This window comes from Natrix helvetica (genome assembly GCF_964273705.1).
Source record: "Natrix helvetica genome assembly, chromosome: 3".
Lineage (NCBI taxonomy): Eukaryota > Metazoa > Chordata > Lepidosauria > Squamata > Natricidae > Natrix > Natrix helvetica.
In genome coordinates this window covers 49,316,439-49,343,999 of record NC_138549.1, presented here as the reverse complement: position 1 = coordinate 49,343,999, position 27,561 = coordinate 49,316,439, and the positions used below count along the sequence as shown (strand labels likewise).

Below are 27,561 nucleotides of genomic sequence, written 5' to 3'. Positions count from 1 at the left end.
AGTTAAATGTATCAATTAACAAATAGTATCTAGCTTTTAGTGACAACAGTACACAATATAATTATCTTCCAACAAGAGTCCCTACTGAGAACTCGCACTGACAACATGAAGACCAGTGCAAGAAAAATACCTTAAGCATTATGTCATGGAATGTAGTTGGGTAGTACCATTTTAGAGGCCTAAATTTCTTTCTTTTCCTTAATTTTAAGTGTTAGCTTATCCATTTCGGCACATTCTAATATTTTTCTAATCACATCTTCATCTGTTGGCAGAGCCCACTCTTATTGCCCCTTTAAAACATATGTGTCAAATTTCCTAAAGATGCCCTAATTGATTCATAAGTATCAAGTCAATACAAAGCCAATGATTTATTAGGAGTGCCATTAGGCAACATCCGTTCGCAGTCAAGCCTGTGCTTTGTTTGATTTACTTCTGAACTTTGCGTGCCAACTGTGGTTCTGCGTGCCACAGGTGGCACGCAGAACCCTCTCTGTGGGCACACTCACCGTCGCCCCAGCTCAGCTCTTTGAGGCATTTCTTTCATGAGCTTCTGTTTCCCTGCAAATGCTCATGAAAGAAAAAGATCGCACTTTTGGCAGAGTTGCTGATGTTGGGATGCTTCGCCTCCCGCTGGCCAGCTGGTCTTCAAGTCTCTGCTGTGCATGTGCTCATGTTCATGGTCTTCAAGTCTCTGCTGTGCATGTTCTTGCACTTGTCCATGTTCTCGCGTGCACACACCTTGCAGTTTGGGCATGCACACATGTGCAGTTTGGGCACTCGGTGCCTAAAAGTTTTGCCATCACTGCTATAGAACGCCTTTAAATCTCTAGCTAAAGCTTAACTTCTTTCTGCAAAGTCTTAATCCATTAATCCTCCAAGACAAATTCTCCTTGTTATGGATCAAGGCTGTCGAGTCCAACTTTGCCAAACCAGGCTTCTCCCCAGCCTCAATATTCAAGTTGGACTGCGACCAAGCAAAACAAACTTTGTGACAAAGGGTAGAGGACATCGACAGGCAAATGGACTTAGGGAAAGCTCTGTTGTTTCTGACTCCAGACGCCATTAGATATGTTACTTCCGTCAGCTAGTGTTAAGTAAGTAAGCTCCCCATTAGGAGAGCAAGTATGGAAAGAAGCGTAATGAGAGTGGTATGGAAGAACACGCACAAACCAGCATACAGGGACACCGAATAGTATAAAATATAGTGGTTTACTATGTGGAAATATAGAGGTATTCAGAGTTCAATTTACAGTCCAAGTCATACACGGTTTAGTCAGTCAGTTATCAATTTCTCAGTTAAGGAATGATCCTTCGAACACAGTCTAGTATCAAATAATCAGTTTAGCACACAAAGCAGCTAACAGTAGGAAAAACACAGTACCTCACAATATACTGATCAGCATCTCCTGTGGCTCAGGAGAGGTGGAGACCATCGGTCACATATTTCTTTAATATTCCTTTTGCAGAGAGATTAAAAACAATATTCTTCCAATAATTGCTAGGTATCCTGGTCATTCTGACATTGCTTACCTCCAGTGGCTGTTTAGGGATGAACAGCCCATAACTACAGCACAGGTGGCTGGATTCTGTGCAGCAGCACTGCAGATTCATTGTAAACACGTGTCTAATCCACTATAGCTATTTTATGCAACAAATGTGGGAAACCCGTTGCATTGCTTATTCCTTTCCCTTTTAGTATTAAACTGACTACGGGCCACACAATTTATGGATTGTAATTTTAGTATAGTTAGACCATGTATAATTGACAGACTGGATTTTATCATAGATTTTAGCTGTTATTTATTATTTTATACTTGAATTTTAATTGTATATTTACTGAGTGTTTTTATTTGAACTGGTCTCTGGTCTATGACTGTAATAAATTGAATTGAATAAGAGACTTAAATATTTTTATCATTTGTACTATACTATTTGAAAAGATGGCAATCCTAGTCAGGATTCTAGATTAAATTAAAGCAGCTTTTTCAGTCATTGCAAACCTTTTATACAGAATCTCACAAAACCTGAATTTAAACTTTTCAGTAATTTTTATATCTATTAATTTTTTTTACATAATGAAGATATAATGACATCTCAAAATCAGTAATTATATTTTTAGATTGCTTTTTGAATAGAGAAATTTGCTAAGCAATACATATTGATTAATTCATAAATATATGATGCTACTGAACTTAATTTGGTATAAAATATACTGTGCTGTGCTTATAAAACTAAAGACTACAAATACCATATTTTTTGGAGTATAAGACACTCCGGGGAATAGGATGCACCTTAGTTTTGGGGGAGGAAAATAAGAAAAAAAATTCTGCCTCTGCCTACCAGCATCCATGGTGTTCAGCTGACACATGGTATGAAGGTCAGCCAAGGAATAGACATAGCAACTAAATTAGCCAATGAGGGCTATTTGGACTCTGAAATTTGCTGTGTGAGCAAAAAGGAGAGATGAAGGAAGCTGGCTTAGCTGAGAACTGAAAGTGAAACTGTGTTTTGCTTGCATTTACTGGTACCTTGAAAAACCTGCTTTTGGTAATGTATTGTATATTATTATTATTTTGAATCCTGCTGAATCAGTTACTGTGCTTTCTGAATGTGATTGCTGCTGCAAATTCTGACCAGCCAGGTCAGCTTCAGAACTTATTGCAGTCTGATTCAGCACAGCTGATTGGTGGGTGGATCGGACTGCTGGAATACCCCCCAATCAGCTGTTCCAGGCTGCAGGGATTGCCACAGACTGTCGCTGCCTCCATGCCTCGCGTTTTTGGCCTTTGGTGGGGGTGGGTGGGGCTACATTCAATATATAAGACACACCCAAATTTTCATCCTCTTTTTTTGGGGGAAATCTTTACTCCGAAAAATGCGGTAGTCCTTGAATTACAACCACAATTGAGCCCAAAATTTCTGTAGTTAAGTGAGACATTTGTTAAGTGAATTTTGCACCATTTTATGACCTTTCTTGCAGCAGTTGTTAAGTGAATCACTGCAGGTGTTAAATTAGTAACTTGGTTGTTATGTGAATCTAGCTTCCCCACTGACTTTGCTCGAGGTTTCAAAAGGTGATCACATGAACCTCGGACACTGCCAATGTCCTAAATATGAAGCAGTTGCCAAACAACTGAAGTTTGATCCCATGACTGTGGAGATGCTGCAACAGTCCTAATGTGAAAAATGGTCATGTCACTTTTTTCAGTGCCATTGTAACTTCAAACCGTCACTAAATGAACTGTTGTAAGTCTAGGACTACCTGTAGTGGCAAATGTATTAAGATAATACATTTTATTCTAATAAAGGTAAAGGTAAAGTTTCCCTCGTACATATGTCCTAGCCGTTCCCAACTCTAGGGGGTGGTGCTCATCTCCATTACAAAGCCGAAGAGCCAGCACTGTCCAAAGAGGTCTCTGTGGTCATGTGGCCGGTATGACTAAATGCCGAAGGCGCATTAATGTATATTCTAATACATCTTTTATGAAAAGAGGAATGGGGATAAAGTTAAGCATCGTGAATATGCTCACATACAATGAAACTTTAAAAAAAAAATTTTTAGCAATAACATCTCTCTGGAGAAGCTTCCCAATCCTCTGAAAATAGATTTGGGAGGAAGGGAAAATTTGGTTCTACTTAATTTGTTGATGGACACTCAGAATTGTTGTGTGTTATGAGCAAAAAGGAAACAAATGCATCCCAACCCTATGCTAATTTGTGCAGAAATTATACTTCAGGTGTTTATTGACCATTAAAAATGTTCAGAAAGAATACATGATTTACTTTGTTGAATGACATAATCTGAACAAAGTGTTGACTTTTTTTCTCAGAAATTCAAACAGTAAAATTATAATTATTTATAAGTTTGTTCTTTTACTAATGAAACTTTAATGCAGCAAGATTAAAAATTATTCCTCTCTTTACTTTTGCTATTACTTCAATTTTCCTATACTTTCTTTTTGTTCTGCTCTCCTTTTCTTTTATTCTGCTGTCAGGAAAGTCTGCCTTTGAAGGGTCAATTCTGTATAAAGTGGGACCGACAAAGATTGAGAGCTGCAGACGCTATAACAGTGAGTTAACTAACAGAAAAAAGAGAGAATGCTAAGGCTGCTCTTTGAATGTGTCTGTTTTCATATGCCAATGAAAGAACATCTACCTCTTGTGCACTGGTTGACTACTTACATAGTTGTCTGTGGGATAATCAGTTTGTTTGCAGTCCACAGTGCATGTGTTTTGAAAATGAATGTAATCTACATACATGGGCAAAAGAATTTGCAATATTGGAAATCACCCCAAAAATATAGTGCTCAGCTAAATATTTTGATCTGAAAACATGCATATTGCAGTAGGAATTGTAGGTCAACAGTAGAACATGTGTTTGGAGCTCAGAATATATAGGTTTAGTAGCCTAAGAATTAAAGAATCTTGGGGAAAGCTTTTCATAAAATCTTGGACAAGCATTGCTAATTGAGGCATTTACAGTAATAGTATGCATATTATCTAGTAGGCTAGATAAACCTACCTGGTGTAAGGGCCCAATCATGATTCCAGATAGGTGGAAAGGTCCAAAATGGACACACACCATCTTCAAATGAACGTTTTATATAACATTGAACAGCGTACATTACTATAAACCAATAATAAAAAACAACAATATGCATATATTTTCAGTAGTCATACTAACCTAGTTCAACCAGAAGTAACAAGGTATGATAAGGCCTTTGTCTTATCAATACCTTTCCTACATTAAAAGTATTCCTAAGTAAGTTTGTAACTTGATACCAGGTTCTCATCAATCCCCTGGATGAACAGGCAATTTATAAGAAAGAAGGCAGATGGCCTGGTTTTCATGTATTGCTGTCAAACATAATTAACCAACAGTCAAGGCACTCTCCATTCTTGTATTCATGAGATAATGATTATCATTTTCTCAGGTATTAATTAAAAAGCATGATGCAAATAACTAAAATATTGCCCAGATTGATTTACTAGAGTTGCTAGGAAACTTTTTTTTAAATTGACATGTAATTACTTTCCTAGCTTTATCATTATTCAAAATGCTGTTGTCTATTTCCATATTATAGTTGCTCCATAAATATGCAACCACTTTTCCCCCAGTGTTATATAATGGCATTTAAATCTATATAAGAATCTGTGAAGTGGAACAGGAGAAAGACTGGCTTTGCTCTGAAGTGGAGAAGGGGGGATGGGATACTTTTTCATACTTTAATTTATCAGGAAACAACAGGAGAGAAAAAGCACAATTAGATTGCAGCATTCTATTCATATATTTTTTAAGGTTTTATGTGCTGCCTTTAAAAATAAGAATTTTTCAAGCACTTCCAAATAAAAATATACTGAAATAGTTACAAACAGCAAGCACCTATGCTAAACAAATTAAAAGTTTTTATCATACTTAGTGAATTGGAAATTAACTCAATAAAGCAAACTTATTTTACTTAACTGCTGAATGAACCAATCTGAATTATTTGTCTCATTTAGTAAGGTGACCAACTTTTTTACAATGAAAAGGAGGACAAAACATGTTCTATTGTCCAAAAATTTAGCAAACTATAGTTTGCAATCACAAGTCATGAACTGTAGGAATAGAAACTCAGTTGGATATGGGGAAGGGGAAGTATGGTTTAAAAATATTTTTGAACTGGGTAAAAGGCCATGTAGCATAGTGAATTCTGCTGAGATTTAAAAGGGGATTTGACAGGCTTAAACGTGATACACGTGGTTTTTTTTTAAAGAAAAAAATAAAGAAGCTGAGACAGTGCGCATGCGTAAGGTATATTTCAGAGGGGGGGAAAACCCTGATCCAATGAATCAGCTTGATGTTTAAGGCTCAAATTATATCCCTGCCACCAGTCTAAATATTAAATTATCAAATTATCATTCAAGCCTTTGGCAAAAGAAAAAATGCTGGGAGGAAAAAGATTAATTCCAAATTATAAGAAATAGTTTGAAACTAATAAGGAAAAACGTTTTATTTGTTTTTTTTTAAATCAAATGATATATGCATAAATTCAGTTGTTGTGTTACGTTATAGTGAACTTACCAAGTAAAGTGGAAAACTGGGATCATCCATGAATATTGTACCACAATGGTAAAAGCTGTCTGTATCCAGAAACATAGATTCATTATTACAATATGTTCAGTGTTAGAGGCTACTGAATAATTAATATATGTTATCTGGTGATAAAGGGCAATGCTAATTTCACTCTGTTTGCTGAAACAGAAGGATTCAAGAGTTTAAAAAAATTAATATACTGGGCAAAAAGAGAAAACATTTGAATAATAAAACTTGTATATTCTGAAAGAACAAATATGATTATTACAATAGGTAAAGATTGGGAAGTTGTTCTGATGGTGCAGTTGAAAAAAGATTTAATGTTGTACCGTATTTTTCAGAGTATAAGACACACCAAGATTTTGAAGAGGCAAATTAAAAAAAGTTTTTGCACTTTGCAGATCTCCCCAAAATGGCTCTTTTTTTGCAAAAATGGGCCCATTTTTTTTTTAAAAAAGGGCATAAATAGCCTTTAGGAGGCTTGTAGAGTGCTCCTTGGGGGTGGGGGGACCTCAAAACTGAGCAAAAAATGGGCCATTTTTTGCAAAAACGGGCCCATTTTTTGTCCAAACAACGGCATGCATAGCCTTTAGGAGGCTTATAGAGTGCTCCTGGGGGCTGTGGGGGCAAAAATGAGCAAAAAATTGCCCTTTTTTGCTCATTTCTACCGTCCCCAGCCCACAGGAGCACTATAAGCCTCCTAAAGACTCTGCACGGCCATTTTGCTGAAGGGGCAGAATTTTGAGAGGCAAAAAATGCTGGATTCAGTGTATAAAATGGACCCAGATTTTCAGCCTCTTTTTTGAGGGAAATGGTGCATCTTATACTCTGAGAAATATGGTAATTAATTGATTAATTTGATTTATAAAGAGATTCTGTATATCACAACATTCCAAGTTGTAGCCTATTGGAGTTGGGAGAGATTTTCAACCTAGCTTTGGGATTTCTGCCCTTCTGTCATTAAATTATAAGTCCATTCCACCCTTCAGTTTTCAGTTACCATATTTTTCGGAGTATAAGACAAACCTTTTTTCCCCAAAAAAGAGGGTGAAAATCTGGGTGTGTCTTATACACTGAATACAGCATTTTTGGCCTCCCGAAACCCCGCCCCATGCATCCCATTTTTCACAAAAATGGACATGCAGAGGGTTTGGGAGCCCTGCAGAATGCTCCTAGGGGTTGGGGAGGGCAAAAATGAGTGAAAATGGGCCCATTTGTTTACAAAAACGGGGGTGTTTTTGCCCTCCCAAGCCCCCAGGAGCACTCTACAGGCCTCCCACACCCTCTGCAGGACCCGTTTTTCATTAAAAACGTGGCATGCAAAGGGTTTGGAAGGCCTGCAGAGTGCTCCTGGGAGCCAGGGAGGGCAACAACTTTTTTAAAAAAATTACCTCTTCAAAATCTTGGTGCATCTTATACTCCGGTGTGTCTTATAGTCCAAAAAATACAGTACAAAGCATTACAGAATTAAGTAACTTTTAATAGTAGTGATTTTTTCTCTACATGTGATTTCAACACAGTATTATCTAGAGGCACCAGATCACAACGGTGTCTTTGAACTTTCTGGCTGGAAAATGATGGCATTTTAAACATATGTGAAGAGGATGGTTGCTTTATGCCATTTGTTACTTATTTTGCATCAACATTTTACCATACTACGTAACTGCACAAATCATAACATTTGAAATACATGTTTAAGCTCAGTAAATTATTAAATTAATCAGAAAAGTTAATGTTTGTTTTAATACCTGCTTCAAATACAGATAGTCTTTGACTTATAATCACAATTGAGTCCAAAATTTCTGTTGCTAGTGAATCATTTGTTAAGTGAATTTTGCCCCCTATTATAGCCTTTCTTGACACATTTGTTAAATGAATCACAGCAGTTGTTAAGTTAGTACCACAGTTGTAAAGTGAACCTGGCTTCCCCATTGACTTTGCCTGTCAGAAGGTCACAAAAGGTGATCACATGACACCAGGACACTGGAACCATCATAAATATGAACCAAGTTGTGAAGTGTCTGAATTTTGTTCAAATGACTATTGGGATGCTGCAACAATTGTAAGTGTGAAAAATGGTCATGTCATTGTTTTCAGTATGGTTATAACTTCAAATGGTCGCTAAATGAATTGTAAGTTGAAGACTACCTGTATAATGCAATAGCTATAAATGTAGACACAATTTCTACATGTTATACGAGAAGTATCATTTTATCACTGCAGCATAAATGTATCATTTTATCACTGCAGCATAAATGGTAAAAACCTATGTTTTAGAAGTCTAATTTATTAATCCAAATGTGTCATAAAAATGACTAGTACACGAAGAAAATGTAACTTCTTTGAAATTCAAATAATAATTTAAAATTATCCCAATAAAGTAATTTACAAATCTCCTAGCCTGTTAAATTCATTTTAGGTAAGAAATATAGTCCACAATTATTAGCATACACATAAAGCTGTGTTTAATTTAGAGCCATATCGTTTTAACATCAATTGTTAAACATCAATCAACATTGATTTATCTTGTGCCAAATTGAAAAAAAAATCTGCCATTACCAAAATGACAAACAGATCATTATCCTAAATTCTCAGATTTGATCAGACTGAAAACAGCATGGATGGTATTTCTCGTACATCCATTTTCCCCTCTTATTTTGGCATTATAAGGGAAAAAGACATCAATTTCTTTCTCTGGAAAAATATTTCTAGTTGCTTATCTAACTAAACAGAAATCTAGTAATGCACTGAATAGACCTGTAGTTATCCCCTTCTTCCTGGCAACAAATACTTTTATAACATAACTGCCTTTCAATTAAGAGACTATTTTCTGGTTAGTGACAGTATTGCTTCTCCTGAAATGACCATATGCCTGTTTTAAAATGGAGTTTTAACTATATTACTTTAGTGGTTAATCAATGGCTCTAGTTAAAATTTAGCTGCCCAATTCTCATAGCCAAACCTGGATTATGTTTATTGTGCCTTTGGAACTTCTTCGTCCTCTGTTTATGTTTCTGCCTTTTCTTGAGTCTATGCTCAAGAAGAGGCAGAATTCCTTAGCAATAGCAACTCATTCCTTTGTTACCTTGATACTGGATTGTTGCAGAGTTTTATATAGGGAGATTATGCATTGAGTTGGTCAAAATGCAGTGATTTGCGCCTGGTGGAGTGCCTTTACAATCATATAAAATGATTTTTAATAATCCCTGCACTGGCTTCTGATAGGGGGAATTCCGAATGCTAGCTTTAACATATGCATTTTTGATTGCTTGATCTTAGCTTTTCCAGACTATTATGTTCAAGTAAAATCAACTTATATTGTATACTTATCTTGGGAAGGGATTAAAGGTCACACACATTCCCTCCAATGTGAGATTTTGAGTTTGGCTCAGACAGTTGCATTCTTCTTCTGGACTAGCATAACTCCATATGTTTAGCTGGCATTTGCTCTGATGCAGTTCAAGAAGGCAGTGAAAGCAGTGTTTTAGTAGAATCTTTTATATGTAGTTAAAACTGTCATCATAGACATGGAGCAGGGGTGAAATTCAACAGGTTCGGGAGAACCGGTAGCGGAAATTTTGAGTAGTTCGGAGAACAGGCAAATACCACCTCTGGCTGGCCCCAGAGTGGGGTGGGAATGGAGATTTTGCAATATCCTTCCCCCTGGAGTGGGGTGGGAATGGAGATTTTATAGTATCCTTCCCTTGCCACGCCCACCAAGCCACGCCCACAGAACCAGTAGTAAAAAAAATTGAATTTCACCACTGTCATGGAGGCGTGCTGTATGGTTATTTGATTTAATTGTAAGTATTTTACTAATTGTTTTCATTATTTTTGGTTAAACTGCTAGGAATCATTCTTGAACAATTTATTCAGTACAATATTCCATTTGTTCTTAAACATACTTTATTTCCATCATATATTTCTCATTTGAGGTTCATCAACCCCATGTTCATATAATCATATAATTATAAATAATAAATAATAATAAATTTGGATTTATTAGCCGCTCCCTTTCCGGGCAGGACTCGGGGCGGCGTACACCAAGACATATATAAACGTACATATATACAAAAGACATACATGCACGGAGGAGGTAATAGATTAAAACATTAAGACAAATTAAAACCATTAACAAATAAAAAATCCAATATACAATAAAAATTTTAAAATTTAAAAAAGACAGTCAGGAGGAATATGAGAAGATTACGGTTGAGCCAGGCCGGATGATTGAAAGAGGTGGGTCTTCAACTGTACACGGAAGGAGCGGAGATCGGAAATAATCCTGATGTCACGGGGGAGGTCATTCCACAGGGCTGGGCCCATCACAGAGAAGGCTCTGCTCCTGGATGTCGCCCCCCGACACTGTTTGGCGGACGGCACCCGGAGAAGTCCCTCTCTGTGTGAGCGAATTGGTCGTAGGGATGTGTGGGGCAGGATGCGATCCTGCATGTAACTAGGTCCTCTGCCATGAAGCGCTTTAAAGATCATAATCAAAACCTTGAAACGCACTCGGTAGACCACAGGAAGCCAGTGCAGCTCGCGCAGGAGAGGTGTTACAGGGGAGTATCTAGACCTCCCCATAATCACCCGCGCGGCCGCGTTCTGGACCAACTGTAGTCTCCGAGTGCATCTCAAGGGAAGCCCCATGTAGAGAGCATTGTAGTAGTCCAGGCGAGACGTCACTAGCGCATGGGTGACTGTGCGTAGGGCATCCCGGTCCAATAAGGGGCGCAATTGGCGCATCAGGCGGACCTGATGGAACGCCCCCCTAGCCACGGCTGTTACATGGTCATCCATGGACAGCCGGGCATCTAGGAGGACGCCCAAATTGCGCACCTGTTCCATGGGGGCTAGTTGCACGCCCCCAATTGCCAGAGATGGAAGCACCTGGTTGAACCGGGAGGCCGGAAGCCACAGCCACTCCGTCTTGGAAGGGTTGAGTTTTAGTCGGTTGCCATCCATCCAGACCCGTACGGCCTCCAAACACCGGGACATCATTTCGACGGCCTCATTGGGGTGGTTCGGGGTGGAAATGTATAGCTGAGTATCATCAGCATACAGATGATATCCCACCCCAAAGCCACGGATGATCTCGCCCAGCGGTTTCATGTATGTGTTGAACAGGAGAGGCGAGAGCACCGATCCCTGTGGCACTCCACATGTGAGTGACCTCCGGGTCGAACTCTGCTCCCCTGCCAACACACGTTGCGTCCGGTCAGAGAGGTAGGAGCCAAACCACCGTAAAACGGTGCCCCTGACTCCCAGCCCCTCTAGCCGGTGCAACAGGATACCATGGTCGATGGTATCGAACGCCGCCGAGAGATCTAATAGGACCAGGATAGAGGAGCAACCCCTATCTCTGGCCCTCCAGAGATCATCAACCAATGCGACCAAGGCCGTCTCCGTGCTGTGCCCGGGTCGGAAGCCGGACTGGCGCGGGTCTAGATAATCATTTTCCTCCAGGTGACGTGGGAACTGCTGTACCACCACATTCTCTACAACCTTCGCTAAGAAAGGAAGGTTGGAGACAGGACGATAATTGGCTAGGTCCGTTGGGTCCAGGGAAGGCTTCTTGAGCAGGGGCCTCACCACCGCCTCTTTCAAGGCGGCCGGTAAAGATCCCTCACCCAGCGAGGCGTTCACTAGGCCCAGGAGCCAGTCGCGCGTAACCTCCCAGGATGCCAGTACAAGCCAGGAGGGACACGGGTCCAATAAACATGTGGTGGGTCGCAGACGTCCACGCAACCTGTCCAAATCCTCGATGGCAACCGAGTCAAACTCCTCCCAAAGCGGTCCCTCAAGACTCGCCATGGGCGTCTCTACTGGACCACTGAAAGGGGCCCATCCCATCCGGATTTGAGCGACTTTGTCCTGTAGATATTTCCCAAACTCCTCTGCTCTGCCCTGTAAAGGGGCTTCCCGCGGTCTCTCAAACAAGAGGGAGCGGGTCACCCGAAACAGGGCGGCAGGGCGGTTATCTGCGGACGCAATAAGAGCGGCACAATATTGACGTTTGGCCGCTCTTAGTGCCACAAGGTACGTCCTCAAATAGGCTCGTGCCTGTGCTCGGTCAAATTCGGAACGGGAGGATCTCCAACGACTCTCTAGGCGTCTCTTGTGGCGTTTCATCACCCTTAGCTCCTCAGTAAACCAAGGGGCCAGGGTGGTTCGTCGCCACAGGAGAGGCCGCAAAGGCGCCACCCGGTCTAGGGCCCCGGCAGTCGCACTGTTCCATGCGTCTACCAGGTCCTCTACTCGAGGGCGGGTCAGATCCACAGGAGGTGGCCCAAGCTCCGTCTGGAACCTATCTGGTTCCATCATGCGCTTGGGGCGGAACCATCTAATGCCTTCCGGTTCCGCCTCCTCGCGGTGGGGGGTAGCACCAGGGAAGTCAAGCCGGAGAAGTGAGTGATCCGACCATGACAGGGGAATAATAGCTAGATCCCCTATTCCCAGATCACTCGTCCATTGGCCAGAGACAAAGACAAGGTCCAGCGTGTGGCCTCCCTCGTGAGTAGGGCCCTGAATTAACTGGGTCAGGTCCATGGCTGTCATGGAAGCCATGAACTCCCGAACCCCCTCAGACGCTTCTCCCATCGACGGCAGATTAAAATCCCCCATCACTAACAGTTTGGGGGTCTCAACCGCCACCGATGAGATCAGCTCGAGGAGTTCAGGCAGGGCCGCTGACGTATAGCGAGGAGCCAGGTATACTATCAGCAGGCCCAACTGCCTCCCTGGGCCCCATCTCACGACAAGGGACTCACACCTGGATGTCTGTGGCACAGTGAACTCTCTCGGCTCTAAGTCTTCCCGGATAATCACTGCTACCCCACCGCCCCTTCCCTGGGCCCGAGGCTGGTGAAATGCTCGATAACCTGGCGGGCACATTTCCACGAGGGGTAAACCACCCTCGTGGCCCAACCAGGTCTCGGTTATTCCTGCGAGGTCCGGCACCCCCTCCAAAATTAGATCGTGGATGAGGGGGGCCTTATTGACAACGGACCTCGCGTTGCATAACATCAGTCTCAGGCCTTGGGTCTGTAGAACCTGACCACCTAGTCTGCAGGGGTTGGTACGAACGACCGGGAATGACCAAAAACCCCGGTCTCCCAACCGACTACGTGCTCTTGATCTGTCCTCGCACCTGCCCCTCCCCACGACCGTTGGTATCAAGGAGCCCTGCACAGGAATGCTATCTTCCCTCTCCTCCCCCACTCCGCTCCCTCCCCCCTCGACCACACCTAGGTGCCTGGCTCTCCCATCCCTCCTGACTTCCCACCCCCCACCCCTGGAACCCCTTACAACTTTTAAAAAACAATTAATTAAAAAACCCCTCAGTGTGAATTTTATCCCAAAATTCAAGCCTGTTTATCTTATTACTTTATCAAAATTAAGAAAATGCAATAAATTTTATTTTTCATAGTTATGATATATATTTCTCAGTGCTTATTGAAAAGTAAATTCTGGTCTGCATCTAGTATCAGACCAGAATCCCCAAATTTCTGCTGTCTAGCTTTCTAGATACATGGAACAAACAGATGCTCCTATACTTCCTGCTACCTTGGTCTCTGCATTCTTGCAGTCATCAAGTACAGGCCAAACAATTTTTCAATATATTCACAATATTTATTTTTCTTGAACCCTAACATTTGTTGCACTGATGCTATTATTGCACAATTTGCTCTTTAAAAGTCTAAGTTTGGGATGGCTAACCTATGGCACATGTGCCACAGGTGGCACACAGAGCCATTTGTCAGGGCACATGAAAAACTGCCCTGTCAGCTGGCCAGCGCGCATGTGCAGGCTGGCCAGCTGAGTTCACCCTTTTTAAAAGCCATTTTCTCTCCCTCCCAGGCTCCAGAGGCTTTATAGGAGCCTGGGGAGGACAAAAAGAGCCTCCCCTGCCCCCCAAGAGACCCTCCGGAGGCTTCACGAGCTTCCCTGAAGCCTCTGTAGTGCAAAAAACGGCCCTATGGGCAAAATGGAAGTTCGGAAATGGATTTCCAGTTTGCTCGGAGGGTCATTTTGAGTCCCTGAAGCCTTCAGAGCGCTCAAATCGACCCTCTGTTTGCTTGGAGGGTTGTTTTAAGTGCTCCGGAGGCTTCAGGGAAGCCTCAGGTCCCTGAAGCCTCCGGGGGGGGGGGGGCTCTGGAGGGGTGGGGGAGGGCGAAAAAAACATGCAAAAATGGGGGTTGCGCCTGTAGTGCGCGCATGTGCACTGGGGGGGTCGCGCATTGCATTATGGGTGCGGCAAGCCTGCCAGTATTTTTCACTTGTTTTGATCAGTAGTTCACACATTACTATGATTGGGACTGTTGAAAATGTTTATTGTTGCACTCCTCTGGTAAAGATAAGAGTATTTATTAAAGGAGAACATATACACAATGCAGTAGGTTTCTTTTCCCTTACCTTCTCTAGGTGCCAATTATAGAAGTGTTAGAAACTTTTTTTATATGTTTCTTATTTTTTATTTTTCTACAAACATATCATTGTGTGAACAGTGTGAGTAGTAAGAGTACATACTGTTTTTAGGACTAGTTAGCACCACCCTTTTTTAAAAAAAAAACAAGTTTTATTGGTTTTTTTAGGGAAAAGAAAGGAAAGGGGTGGTGGAATGAGTTACAAATTTTGGCAGTTACAAATGTAGAAGGTGTCCCCTCCCCCCGTACTCATGATATTCATTTAGACATAAACTTTAATACTAAATAGCAATATTTTGTCAGCATATAGATTCAGGTAAAAATTTCAATCAATTTTTATCATATAGATTTTCCTGTTCATTTTTGTGATCTGAGTTTTCTTGGTATTGCCCCTTCTCCACCCGCCAGCAGTGCTCCGGCCCCTCCCGTGTCCTGTAGATCTGGTGTAGGATCATCAGTTTTATCTAGGAGTGCTTTGTTTTTTTTTCATAAAGGCCTGAGCCTCTGTGGTTGTGTTAATTCTAACTCTTGTGTCCTCCCAGAATATTAACATACCTTCAGGCATCAGCCATCTGAACCACACCCCCTTCTGGTATAACTTCTTCGCTAATTGCGAATAGTTTTTTCTTTTCTCTCTCACTTTCTTGGGGATCTGTTTCAGAATGGCTATTTCTCTATCCTGATATTTCAACACTTGCCCCCTTTGTGCACTCAGAATCTCATCTCTTGTGATCTTTCTGACAAATTTAACATGTACCTCCCTGGGCACGTTATGTGTTCTAGCATATGCTGAGTTTACTCTATAGACCAGATCCAGTTCCCACCCCATCTGTTGAATGTATTCAGCCAAGGTGTTTGTCATGATGTCCCTTAGATCTTCATCATCTGCCTCAACTACATTTTGGAACCTAAGAAAAAAGGACATTCTTTCAAATTCTGTTTTCATTTGGTGGATTTCAATCTCTTGGTTCCCCTTCTGCACCCCCTTCACCTCCCCCCTCATCTCAGCCATACCTCCCTCCAAAAGATCCAGTCTCTGTGTATTTTTACTCATCTGGTCTTGGTTCGCTTTAAGCTGCTCTCTCATCTCCTTTAGTTCACTTTTTATGTCCTCCTGTCCCTTTAAAGTTTGTTGAAACATCTGTTGAAAATCCGTCTCTTGAGGCTTGGGCTGCATCAAAGATGTTAGAGTTGTTTGTCCACTAGGACTGGATACTGTAGATGTTGGGGCGGAGACAGCAAAGCCCGGCTTCCCCGGGGGTGGTCTTTTAGGTGGCATTATATTGAGCAGAAAGAGTTCAAAGTCAAAACAGAAAAAAAAAACAATTAGGGAGGGCAAGCGCCAAGAGAGATCGGGAGGCAAAGAGTCCAAGCAGAAGGGAGTTCTTTCTTTCTAATTGCAGCTTCTGGCAATAGAGTAATAAAGTCCTTTGTTCCAGGAGAGTCCAATACAAACAGGAGATTTATCTGAGTGTCACGGAGACAAAGACAGGAAGCCTGAAGTTCTATGGGTGGAGTCAAATTTAAATGTTTATAAAGACAATGGAAGCAAGCCATCTTGCCCTGCCAGCATCGGAGTTAAGGGACATAAAAAAAAAGTTTTCAAAGTTCTCAAAGTTTCCAGATCATCACCTCATTTATAGAATAACCGCCCTGCCGCCCTGTTTAGGGTGACCCGCTCCCTCTTGTCACAAAAGCGCTCCATGGCACGGGACCTAGTTACTTGCGGGATCGCATCCTCCCACATACATCCCTGCGGCCAATTCGCCCACACAGGGAGGGACTTCTCCTGGTGCCGTCCACTAGGCAATGCCAACGGGCGACACCAAGGAGTAGGGCCTTCTCTGTGATGGGCCCAACCCTCTGGAATTACCTCCCCCCCGACATTAGAACCACTTCTGACCTCCGCTCCTTCCGGCAAAAATTGAAGACTCACCTGTTCCGATTAGCAGGCCTGGCATAATTACAATCTGTCCCTCCTGGCAAATGTATTATTATCTGGCTATCTTAGGGGTTTTTTAATTTGTTGTGTCTGTTTTAGGGATTTAAAATTTATATTTATATTAGCTTTGTACAGTTCTTTTAATTGCATTTTAACCTCCTCCAAACTGTACATATTTCACTTTTTTATTATATTTTGTGATATTCTCTATGGACTGTACACCGCCCCGAGTCCCTTCTGGGAGAGGGGGCGGTCTAGAAGCACCAAATATAAATAAATAAATAAATAAATAAATAACAATCCAAAATCTGCCTTCGTTATGGGCGTGAAATCATTATATAGCTCTCTCCCTTCCTCCTCTCTGGGGCCGAGAGCAGAGTCGTTTCTAGCTGCCTGTCCGAGGGGGGGAAAATCCCCCTCCCTCCAGTCACGCCTCTCCAAGCCGAATTGAAAACAGCTCTAAAAGCAGCTGGCAGTCTCTTTTTTTTTCTTAACAAGCAAAGGAACGGAGGGAAGTTTCCACCTCACCACACAGCAACCGCATCCTTCAGATAGTATGTTCTTCCAGCTGCCTCTTCACGAAGACGCCGCAGCGCCTCCCCATTTTGCCTCCCGGTGCCTGGGGCGATGCGCCCCCCCCGGCCGCTGCCGACTCAGGGGATCCCCCGCTGCGCCACCCCTTCGGCAGGGGCCTCAACGTGGCGTCCTGTGCCCCCCAAGCAGTGAGAGGCCCACCAGAAGAGCGCGGGGCGAGCAGAGCCTGCCCGTCGTGGTGAGCAGCCGGAACCGAAAGTCCCTTTTGTTTTGTTTATGTTGTAACCACGCCCCTTTTGTGACATGTTTTTATATTGTAGTTCCACCCCTTTTGTGATGTGTTTTGTTTACAGTGTAGCCCCGCCCCTTTGGGGACATAACCCACCCATTACCTCACCCACCCACCCTTCTCTGACCCTCAAACCCCATTTTACAGAAAATACTTTAATGTCATTGTGAGCCAGCCTTCCGTGCCCCATAATCCTTTTCACCTGTTAGTACAGGTGCTTCAACACACACATCCCCACCATGACATGTATTGCCTTTCACATGGGGGCGCTGTAACAACAAGCATGCCAGACCTACATGTTCCACAATCCCTTTCATCTTGAATAATTATGACATAGTAATTATTCACCGGAGGTCGTTCCCATTGATTGAGTCAAAAGAAGTCCATTTGGAGTACATGGGCCCTAATACTAAACAAACATAAGTTTTTCTGATCAATTGATAGATGTTTGAGCCACAGGAGATCCCAAAATTAATTTAAAAGCCTGTTTACGCACTGCAAGGTGTATTTACAAATGTAAAGAAAGCATACCATGACTCAGTTCCTGAGACAGGATCCTGTTGTAATGCAAGGAATTTGGAGCACCATCTTATCTTTGCTCTGGAGAGTGGGTGTTATGGTGCAGGGAGGTAAAAATAAAAAATGCTATTTTGCAAAACGCCTTTTGTGTGGACGCTCGTGATCACATGTATGACAAGCTTGCATGTTCGGGTCTGCCCCAAGTGTGACATGCTTTCATAGGGCAGCGATGGCGAACCTTTTTTGGCTCGCGTGCCATAAGTAGGGGGAGCGCAGGGAGGTCGTTTGCAGGCATGCCATACCCATAATGCAATGCGCGATCCCCCCAGTGCGCATGCACGCACTACAGGCACGAACCCCCCCCCATTTTTGCATGCTTTTTTCGCCCTCCCCAGGCTCCAGAGGCTTTATAGGAGCATTGGGAGAGTGAAAACAGCCTCCCACCCCCCGGAAGCCCTCCGGAGGCTTCAGGGACCTTCAGGAGGCTTCCCTGAAGCCCCCAAAGCAGTCAAAATGACCCTCTGAGCAAACCGAAAGCACATAAAAACTTAACATTGAAACATGTCAAGACATGGCTTTCCGGGCAAGATGCTTTCCAGACAAGATGCTTCATAAACCCTCAAGAATTAACTTTACTAGGAAAGCTACGATGATCTTGTAGACCTATCAGGATTTGCTGTTATTTTAACAGTAATCGATGTGCTATCCAAATATGCATGGGCTGCCTGTTTATCTGTTAAGTCAGGACAGGGGGTTGCTGATGCCTTCAGGAAGGCCCCCAGAAAGTTAGAGACAGATGCTGGAAAAGAATTCCTAAATAAACCTCTGAAGAAGTTTTGGCACATTACGGCATACATCATTTTGTCACACATAATGAAACTAAAACAGCGGTTATAGAGAGGTTTAATCGCACTCTGAAAAATAAACTCTGGAAATATTTTATGGCTGAAAACACATACCATTATGTGGATGTTTAGCCGGTCCTCATTCTGGTCTACAATAGTGCTTACCGTCGTAGTAGCCTGGCAGCTCCCAATATGGTAAAGCGATCTAATGAAAAAGAGGTGTGGATGTGACTATATGGGGGGAAAATTAAAATGAAAAGAAGATTTAAAACCCTTAAGGTGGGGGAGCACATTAGGATAGCCAGACTAAAGGGAAAGTTTGAAAATGGTTATCAGCAAACCTTTACAGATGAAATATTTATCATCAAAGAACATGTTAGGAGGGGGGGGAAGGGAAGATATATAGATTAATGCAGTGTTTCTCAAACTTGGCGACTTTAAGTCCTGTGGACTTCAACTCCCAGAATCCCCCAGCCAGCATAGCTGGCTGGGGAATTCTGGGAGTTGAAGTCCACAGGACTTAAAGTCGCCAAGTTTGAGAAACACTGGATTAATGGATTATGAGGAGGCCCCTGTACAAGGTTCTTTTTACCCCGAAGAGTTGCAAAACAGAATTGAAAAAATACTCTGGAAAAGAGAGAGAGGAAAACAAAGAAAACTGCTAGTTAAATGGTCTGATTGGCCAGAAAAATCCAACAGTTGGATTAAGGAGGCCGAAGTGTATGACCTTTGACATGGCTGGCTTTTATATTACACTGCCCAGCAATGCATATGCAGCTGTGTTTCTCAACAACAAAAGTTCCAACTATTCAATTAGCAAAGGTGCTGGAGCTTCTGGAGTCATGGGAAGGTCGAGTTACAATATCCACACACTTGGAATACAATAAATTCAAGGGAATATTTTGAAATCGCTAATGAGAGAAAAAATAGCATTTTTCTTTAAAAGCCGGACACTACACAAACATCCAGCATGTGATAGGTAATATGAAGTTATGGCAGAGGCCGAAGAGCCTCCTGAATTATGATGCAATAGACCGAAAAATCAGACTGAACACTGAGGAACCCTATAGTATCCTAGTCACTGAAGGATTTGGGACTATATTAAGCATATAGCCACTTGTTCGTACCAATAAAATCAACTTTGACACGGACATTACTGGAGGATTCAACATGCTGTATATTTATACAGATATTGTAAATCCGCCGATTGTGGGTGATTTCTATGTGCCTTTGCTAAGGTGTTTACCCGTGGAGAGTAATGACAACGAAATAATGATGATGACATTTGAGCAACCGCATTATGCGCCCATCAACAAACATTATATTGATACAGTTACTGTAGAAATCAAGATGGATTAGAATGAAAATATAGCTTTTAACCATGGTAAGGTGGTTATTAAGCTTAATTTCAGGCCTCAGAAAAATGAAGGATGGTCATGATAAAGCCATGTGGCGGTCTTCAAGACTATGTTGCCTATTACAGGACTCAGGCAGGAGATGATCTAGCAGGCTTCCAAGGACCACCTGTTATGTATGATATGGGCACAGGAGGCCTGTTCCAGGAACTTTTTCGAAAAGCAATGCTATTACTGAGGAGAGGCTTAGAAATCATTAAATCACATATGAAAGTGGCAGCTAATAACATTGTCAGAGATGTGTCAGGCCATCTTCTATCACATGTTGTAGGGGGTGGTCAGGAAGATTCTGGTATGGCTGTAATCAAAAAGAAACATTCTGTTGGACCGCCTATGCCTCCTAAAAAGAGGAAGCTTGTGAAAAAAACACATCAGACAAAGAGGAAACGTTCACAAGGAAGGAAGCACAGTGCCAAACAGAGCATCTTCTAACATAAAATGGCTTTTAGCAAAAAGGCTTCAGAGGAATGTGTCAAATCAGAGCTAGATCTTTTTTCAAATGGCCCCTACGCAAACCATCCTTGAAAGCAGCATGTACATCGAGATACCCACTTTATCAGCACTGACGCCCAATGCACCCTTGGCATTTTTTATAACAGGGCACAGCAAGCATTACACAGGTTTAAATAATACTATGTTGTATGTGAGTTGTAAGGTTGTGAAGTTTGATGGCACAGATATCAATGATGGTGCAAGAGTGAGCCTTATCAACTACTCCATAACGGCACTGTTTAATCAAGTGAATGTTACATTAGACGACCATGTGATTACACAAAGTCACCACTGCTATGCATACAGAGCTCTTATTGAACTTATTCTGAACTTTGGAGAGGGTGCCTTGGGTACTCAGTTTTCAGCTGGTGAGTTTTACAAGGATGATGCATTGCTCATGGAGAGCACCCTGCTGACAGCCTCTGGTAACTCTGGCTTCAGAGCAAGAGCCAGACATAGAGCGGGCAGCCGGAAATGAGACCTCTAGGTCCATTGCATAGTGACCTCTTTTTTCAAGACAAACTGCTGATTAATGGTATGGATGTGAAGATTAAATTCTCAAGAAGTAAAAATAAGTTCTTCCTGATGAGGGACGATAATGAGAATTACAAAGTACAGATCCTGGCAGTGTCCCTCTTTGTAAAGCATGTAAAAGTGTCCCCCGGGTGCGTTTAGGCCATGCTGAGGCACTGCTTACTTCCAACGCCAAGTACCCCATTGATTGTGTTGGTATGAAGGTTTATAGCATTCCTGCAGGTACTCTTGTGTGTAACTGGGAAAACCTATTTCTAGGGCAGTTACCTAGCAATTAGTGATTTGCTTTGTGGACAACACTGCATTTAGCGGTCATTATGAAAGGAATGCTTTCAATTTTCAACACTATAATGTCAACTTTTGTGCCCTGTATTGTGACGGTGAACAGATTCCTGCTAAACCCCTTCAACCTGATTACAAACAATCTTTTTGTGAAAGAATATATGCAGTTGTTACAAACGACTGGCAAAGCAATAAAAGATCGGTCTGTGCTAATCAACTGCAAGGAATTTAACAATGGATATACTTTATATTGTTTTGATTTGAGTCCCGATGAAGGCTGCTCAGAGCACTATTCCCTGATCAAGAAAGGAAACCTCAGAGCAGAAATTAGATTTGCTGTACCCCTCCCCAGTACCGTCAACATGATACACTATGCAATCTTTGAAAATCGTATTGAAATAAGTCATACAAGGAACATTTTGTTTGATTATATGTGAGAATGGAAATGTGGTCTTTCTAGGCGTATACCTCAGCGATTTGTTACCCAAGAGAAAAATCTCAGAAGCCTTTCAGGTTAATTGTAAATTAACACTCTGCCCGTTGAACACTGGTTGGCGCTCTACTTTCCAACTCACAGCAATGGTGAATTTTTTGACTTCTATAGAAGGGCTCCAGACAACTCTGACTTTCCCGTTGACATCGTGAAGTTTCTAGAACTGCAAGCTAAGAAATACATGTATCAACCACTTCAACTGCAGCATTCCCTGGCTATAGCTTGTGGCTAGCATTGCTTATTTTATCTAGTTAAACACTTTAAAGAGCTATCTTACGAAGATATTTTAAAGCTATACTCTGACAAAGATGTCAGAAATAATCAAACGATGAAGCATTTTGCAGTAAATATGAAACCTGAAAGGATTTTCAGTACGTGCTATAGTTACCAATGTATGTAAACATGTATGGTACATTATAAAATAAACACAATATGTTAAAAATGTTGCATGTTTTACAGTGTTTTTATTCATTCACAGTTGGAGCCAATCACTAAAATTTAGAACACTTTTAGGATCTGACATAGAACTTATACCATGCGCAGACATAACAGAAGGTGATTTTGTAGTATTTACAGCCTTAATACTACAGGTCCCTTTCAACTTTTCCAGTTGCTCTTTAACAGAGTTAGAACCTAGCAATATCGTTGGTACATTCACCTCAGCCGTAGCTTACATAAACTCATTCTAGCCCTTAGGATAATATTTCGCAGTACGCAACCGGTGTTGAGAACCCCTTTGACCAGTTCCAGGCACCTTTGTACCCTTGTAGGAAATGGTTCCGTAATCATCCCACCCCCAAAATGTCTTGATGTTGTTTCATTTTGTTCAACAAAAGAGAAGCATTTTTCTTGTATCACGTGCTCACTCCCTCTAATATCTCATACATTGTTGGATCCAACGATGAGAATGGTGGTGCATGATCTGGTACAACAGGTGTTTGTATAAATGTTTCTGGAGGATGAATAAGATTCAGAATGCCTTTCTCAGTGTCATTTTGTCTGGTCAACCTTAGAAATCTCTGCAGCACTGAATTGTACAGTTTTATCTTGTCATCTTCACATAGATTCGCTCTCTGAAGAATTGTCCTCATGGCATTGTCCAAATGGCTAACAGTAGTGGTTCCTATTGTAAGCGTCTTCTCATGTACCTGCTCCATTGGATGCCTCAACACCAAATACATTTTCTCTGCATGCTCCATGCTTACCGGATTAATAGATTAGTTAGCAATAGTATAGCTGCCCCTAATAATGGTCCTATAAAACCACCTGACTGAAGAATAACCTGTTTCTTTTTTTTCACAGGCAGCTTACTATCGCTCAGCTTTTTAATACTGTCTTTCTTTCTCTTTAAATTTCGATATTGTGAAGGCTTCAGAGGTAGGTTACCTTTTAAAGTGTTCAGAGCTATTTTGGCTATGGCCCCCACCAGGTCATTATTAGCATTGTATAAGATGGCCTTTCTCTGTTTTGGTCCAGCCTTTACTAATATTTTTAAAACACTCCAATTTCTGTGCACCCTCTCAGACATTCTGGATGAACTGAGACCCCTTCTGTTAAAACTGTTATTTTTTACCCTCCTTTTTTATAGTGTAAACTACTGGCCATTCAGTTGGGACCTGTTCTCAGCCTAAAGGCGTCTGGAGTAGCTGCTGCTAGATCAACTAAAAGACAGCCATGGGGTTTGCTAGTGGCATCTTGGAATACTTCTAAATATACCAACTGTTAGAAGGGTACATTTGTTGTGACAACATGACTACTTGTATCTGGTCATGGGGACATAGGAATAACACCAAATATTTTGCATTTAGAGTTATTGTTCTCATTTTCTTACCTTGAAAAAAGAGGTTTTGAAGTATGAGAATAATGCTAAGGTTTTTGCGATGGACATACTGTGTAAAAGCTTTCTCTATTTGCTCGCTGTCACCTGCGGTTGCCATGAGATCATCTACCACTGCTAAACTTAGGCTATACAAACATTTTCACAAATTCGTCCAGACACATCACCATACCATTCCTATTTCCTAACATCACCATCATCTAGCATGTCCATGGTGTACACATACCATATTTTTTAGACTATAAGACACAACAGGGTATAAGACGCACCAAGATTTTGAAGCGGTAAGTAAGAAAAAAAAGTTTTTGCCTTCCTTCAGCCCGCAACAGGTCTCTGCAGGCTTCAGCAGGGTTGGGGCAAGGCAAAAATGTCCCTATTTTTGCGAAAACAGTGTGTGTTTTGGAAAAATTGGATGCAGGGGTAGGGCTTCGGGAGGCCAAAAATGGCTGTATTTGGGGACTGAGATAAGGCAAAAAAGCCTCTTTTTTTTTTGAAAAATGGCACATTTTTTTTTGAAAAATGGCACATTTTTTTTTGAAAAATGGCACTTTTTTTTGAAAAATAGCACATTTTTTGCCCATTTTTTGAAAAAATGGGGGCATTTTTGCCTTGCCCCAATCCTGCTGAAGCCTGCAGAATGCTGCTGGGGGATGAGGCAAGGCAAAAAAGGCTCTTTTTGCAAAAAACAGCCCATGTTTTGCAAAAATTGGATGCGGGAGTAAGGCTTCAGGAGGCCAAAAATGGCTGTATTTGGTGTGTAAGATGCACCAACATTTCCATTGGGGGGGGGGGGGGAGTGCATCGTATACTCCGAAAAATACGGTAATTTGGTATGTGTGTCCCTGTTTCTTGACAACATTCAAAATCATACACAATGAATCTGTAGCTGACATTTGCCTTAAAAATCTTTTTCAGAAAACATAAATGTCCTGACAGACTATCTACTTCAGTGTTACACTGTCTGCACGTCGACTTCTTACATTCAACATGTGGTGCAGACACATAGATACCACATCTGGAACAAAATGCATTATCCTCGCAAATAATTGTTCCTTCCAAAGCCAACCGTTTGTGCCTTTCAAGACACGGCTTAGAACGGCAAAGCAATTTGCACAAAACGGCATCTCACCCTCCCGCCAGTCACTTTGCGGCATTCTGACCCCGAATAGGCTTGTCAAAAATATTGACAATCGTGTCTCAATTTGTGATGATACACTGTGTGGCACCGTTTGCAGAAATAATGTACACCCTTGAAACCTTTGATGTTTTTTAGATTACTATTTTAGTAGTAGTAATGACGATCATGTAACAACATAAACAACACTTTTTCTTGCAAGATCCCTTCAGTTACAAAAAACCTCCCCCCCCTTCGTGATAAAACACAATTTTTATTGTTATATATAAATAGTCCTCAAATATTGCATCTATGAGAAATCAATTCTGTGGGCTGTAGATATCCCGAGTGTGTTATGGAGGTCCGTGACTCTGGTAATAATTTCTTGTTTAGTAGACACCCCAATTATCTAACAATAACAGCAGGCTGCCTGCAAAATACAGAAATAGACCCTCCACATTGAAATCGACCAGGTGCTGCCTTCTCCAAAATCTTACTGAATAGAACTGTTCTTAACTTCCTAAGACCTCCCCCCAATGCTGTTAATAGGCTTCGTAGGGCACTGACAATCACCTCTGGCCTCTGTAGATTCTTCCTCACTTGAGGCACTTCTTGAAAGAATCAGACTTTTGTCATGTTTATATCCAAAATCCATTTCTGGTAAAATATAAAAAATAGCCCACTACTAAAGCTAACAGCGACTATCTCCATTTAGTATATAACTTTATCAGCAATAGCTGTAGTAAAAAGTCAATTTAGTTTCATTTACCTAAGAATTCCTCCGCAGACTCTTCATTGGTTGATAAGTTTGTTATTAAGGAGTTACAGATAGTTATAACCCGTAACAGAACCTGGAAAATGTATTAATTCATTAATAACCCGGAACAAAGCCTGGAAAATATATTAATTCATTACTATCATGATGGTAACAGTGCTATCTTGAATTACACATTTGAATACATATAACAGGTATTTTACTTACTCATGCCGGTTCCTTGGATAAGTGATAAAGAACATCTCTTAGTCATTTCCCTGGACTCGAAGTAAGAACTGTCGATGTCAGTTACATCTCTCCATTGTACCATTTCCTTCACGTTACAACAAGGTATCAACCCCTGTAAAAAGCATGTTACACCTGGGGCATGTTAGGACAAGCTTGTCATATGTGCGATCATGAGCGTTGCACGCATGCTCTCTAACAACCTGAGCATGTCCCTATGCCAGCCCATCCCCTGGGACAGGCCCCAACTTGCCCCTTGCCCTCTGCGCTATTGCCCTAACTAAGCATGCACATAAGTACCACATTTTAATTTTTACATATATCGACTATATGGAGGTTGGGGGGGTGAGTGATGTCCCAAAAGGGGCAGGGCTACATTGTAAACAAAACATGTCACAAAGGGGGGTTGGGTTACAACATAAACAAAACAAAAGGGGCAGGGCTAATTAGTCCCAAAAATGGTATGTACTCTTACTACTAGTATGGAACCAGAGTTACATTTTAGTACAAATAATACAATACTCTTCATATTTAACACAATTAACAATCTTATACACTTTTAGTAGTAATGCATATATTTTGTTGAATTATAATCTTTCCTTAATTATTCAATTTTTCAGTATAATATTTTAATGCCAATCTCCATATTCTTGACCATTACTCCTTTTACTACTGATAAAATACCAATAATCATATTTGTTATGTTTAACAGACTTATATAATTCTAATAGTAATACACAAATTTATATTGAATTATAATTTTCTCTTGTTCCCTTTTCTGATTTTTAGTTATGCCAGTTATGTTTTAAAGAATCCCCTTTCTAATCACATTTTAAAACAAATAAAACAATGTTCATCTTAGTTATATTTTTTCTTGAATTATGATCTTTCCTTATCTTGTTCAATAGTTTAATATGTTATTTTCATGCTAATCAAATTCTATCTATCATTCCTTTTACTATGCATAAAATGTTGATAATCATATTTGTAATGTTTTAACAAATTTATAGTTATACTATTAATACACATTTATATTAAGTTATAATCTTAAATCTTTTGCTTAATCAATATTTCAATGTTATTTTTATAGTCGTCACCCTTTTATTCAGACATATTCAACATTTTCATCATTGAAAGCCTAGATTCCCTTATTATTATTAATTCACCTGAAAATATATACATTACATTAATCCTCCTTTTTCTAATTTCCAGCTCTATTTTAACTTATCTCACTATTATCCATCATCTCTCACCCACCTTAAGGTTTAAATTTTCCGTTTCTTAGCTTGTCTCCATATTCCATTCTTGGGTCTTCTCTATCTGCTTGCACTGCTTGGCCAATCCTCTTAAATCTTTCTTCCTTCTCTACCCTATTCCATTGTCTAAGTTTCAAATTATCTATTCTTAATACAATACAATAGTAGAGTTGGAAGGGACCTTGGAGGTCTTCTAGTCCAACCCCCTGCCTAGGCAGTAAACCCTATACCGTTTCAGACAAATAGCTATCCAACATCTTCTTAAAGACTTCCAGTGTTGGGGCATTCACAACTTCTGGAGGCAAGCTGTTCCACTGATTAATTGTTCTCACTGTCAGGAAATTTCTCCTCAGTTCTAAGTTGCTTCTCTCCTTGATTAGTTTCCACCCATTGCTTCTTGCCCCTATTTCTCTTCCAAAAAATTCTTGTATTTCCAGTTTCTGTTTAACTTCCCTTAAAATACTCTCCCCATGGTTTATTTCATCAATCATTCTTATTTTTATTTTT

General features: G+C 41.1%; 1 protein-coding gene across 6 annotated transcripts in view; it reads left to right on the top strand.

Annotated features, from left to right (window-relative positions):
* The window catches only part of SH3KBP1 (SH3 domain containing kinase binding protein 1), a 239,495-nt gene that overhangs the window by 116,148 nt on the left and 95,786 nt on the right, over positions 1-27,561 (top strand). For 5 of the 6 annotated variants that reach the window (XM_081947350.1, XM_081947349.1, XM_081947346.1 and 2 more), the window contains one exon: positions 3,996-4,070. The exons of the other annotated variant lie outside the window; for it this stretch is intronic. In XM_081947350.1, coding sequence (XP_081803476.1) covers positions 3,996-4,070 — 75 coding nt within the window. The remainder of the gene's footprint in view (positions 1-3,995; positions 4,071-27,561) is intronic. 6 annotated transcript variants of the gene reach the window in all.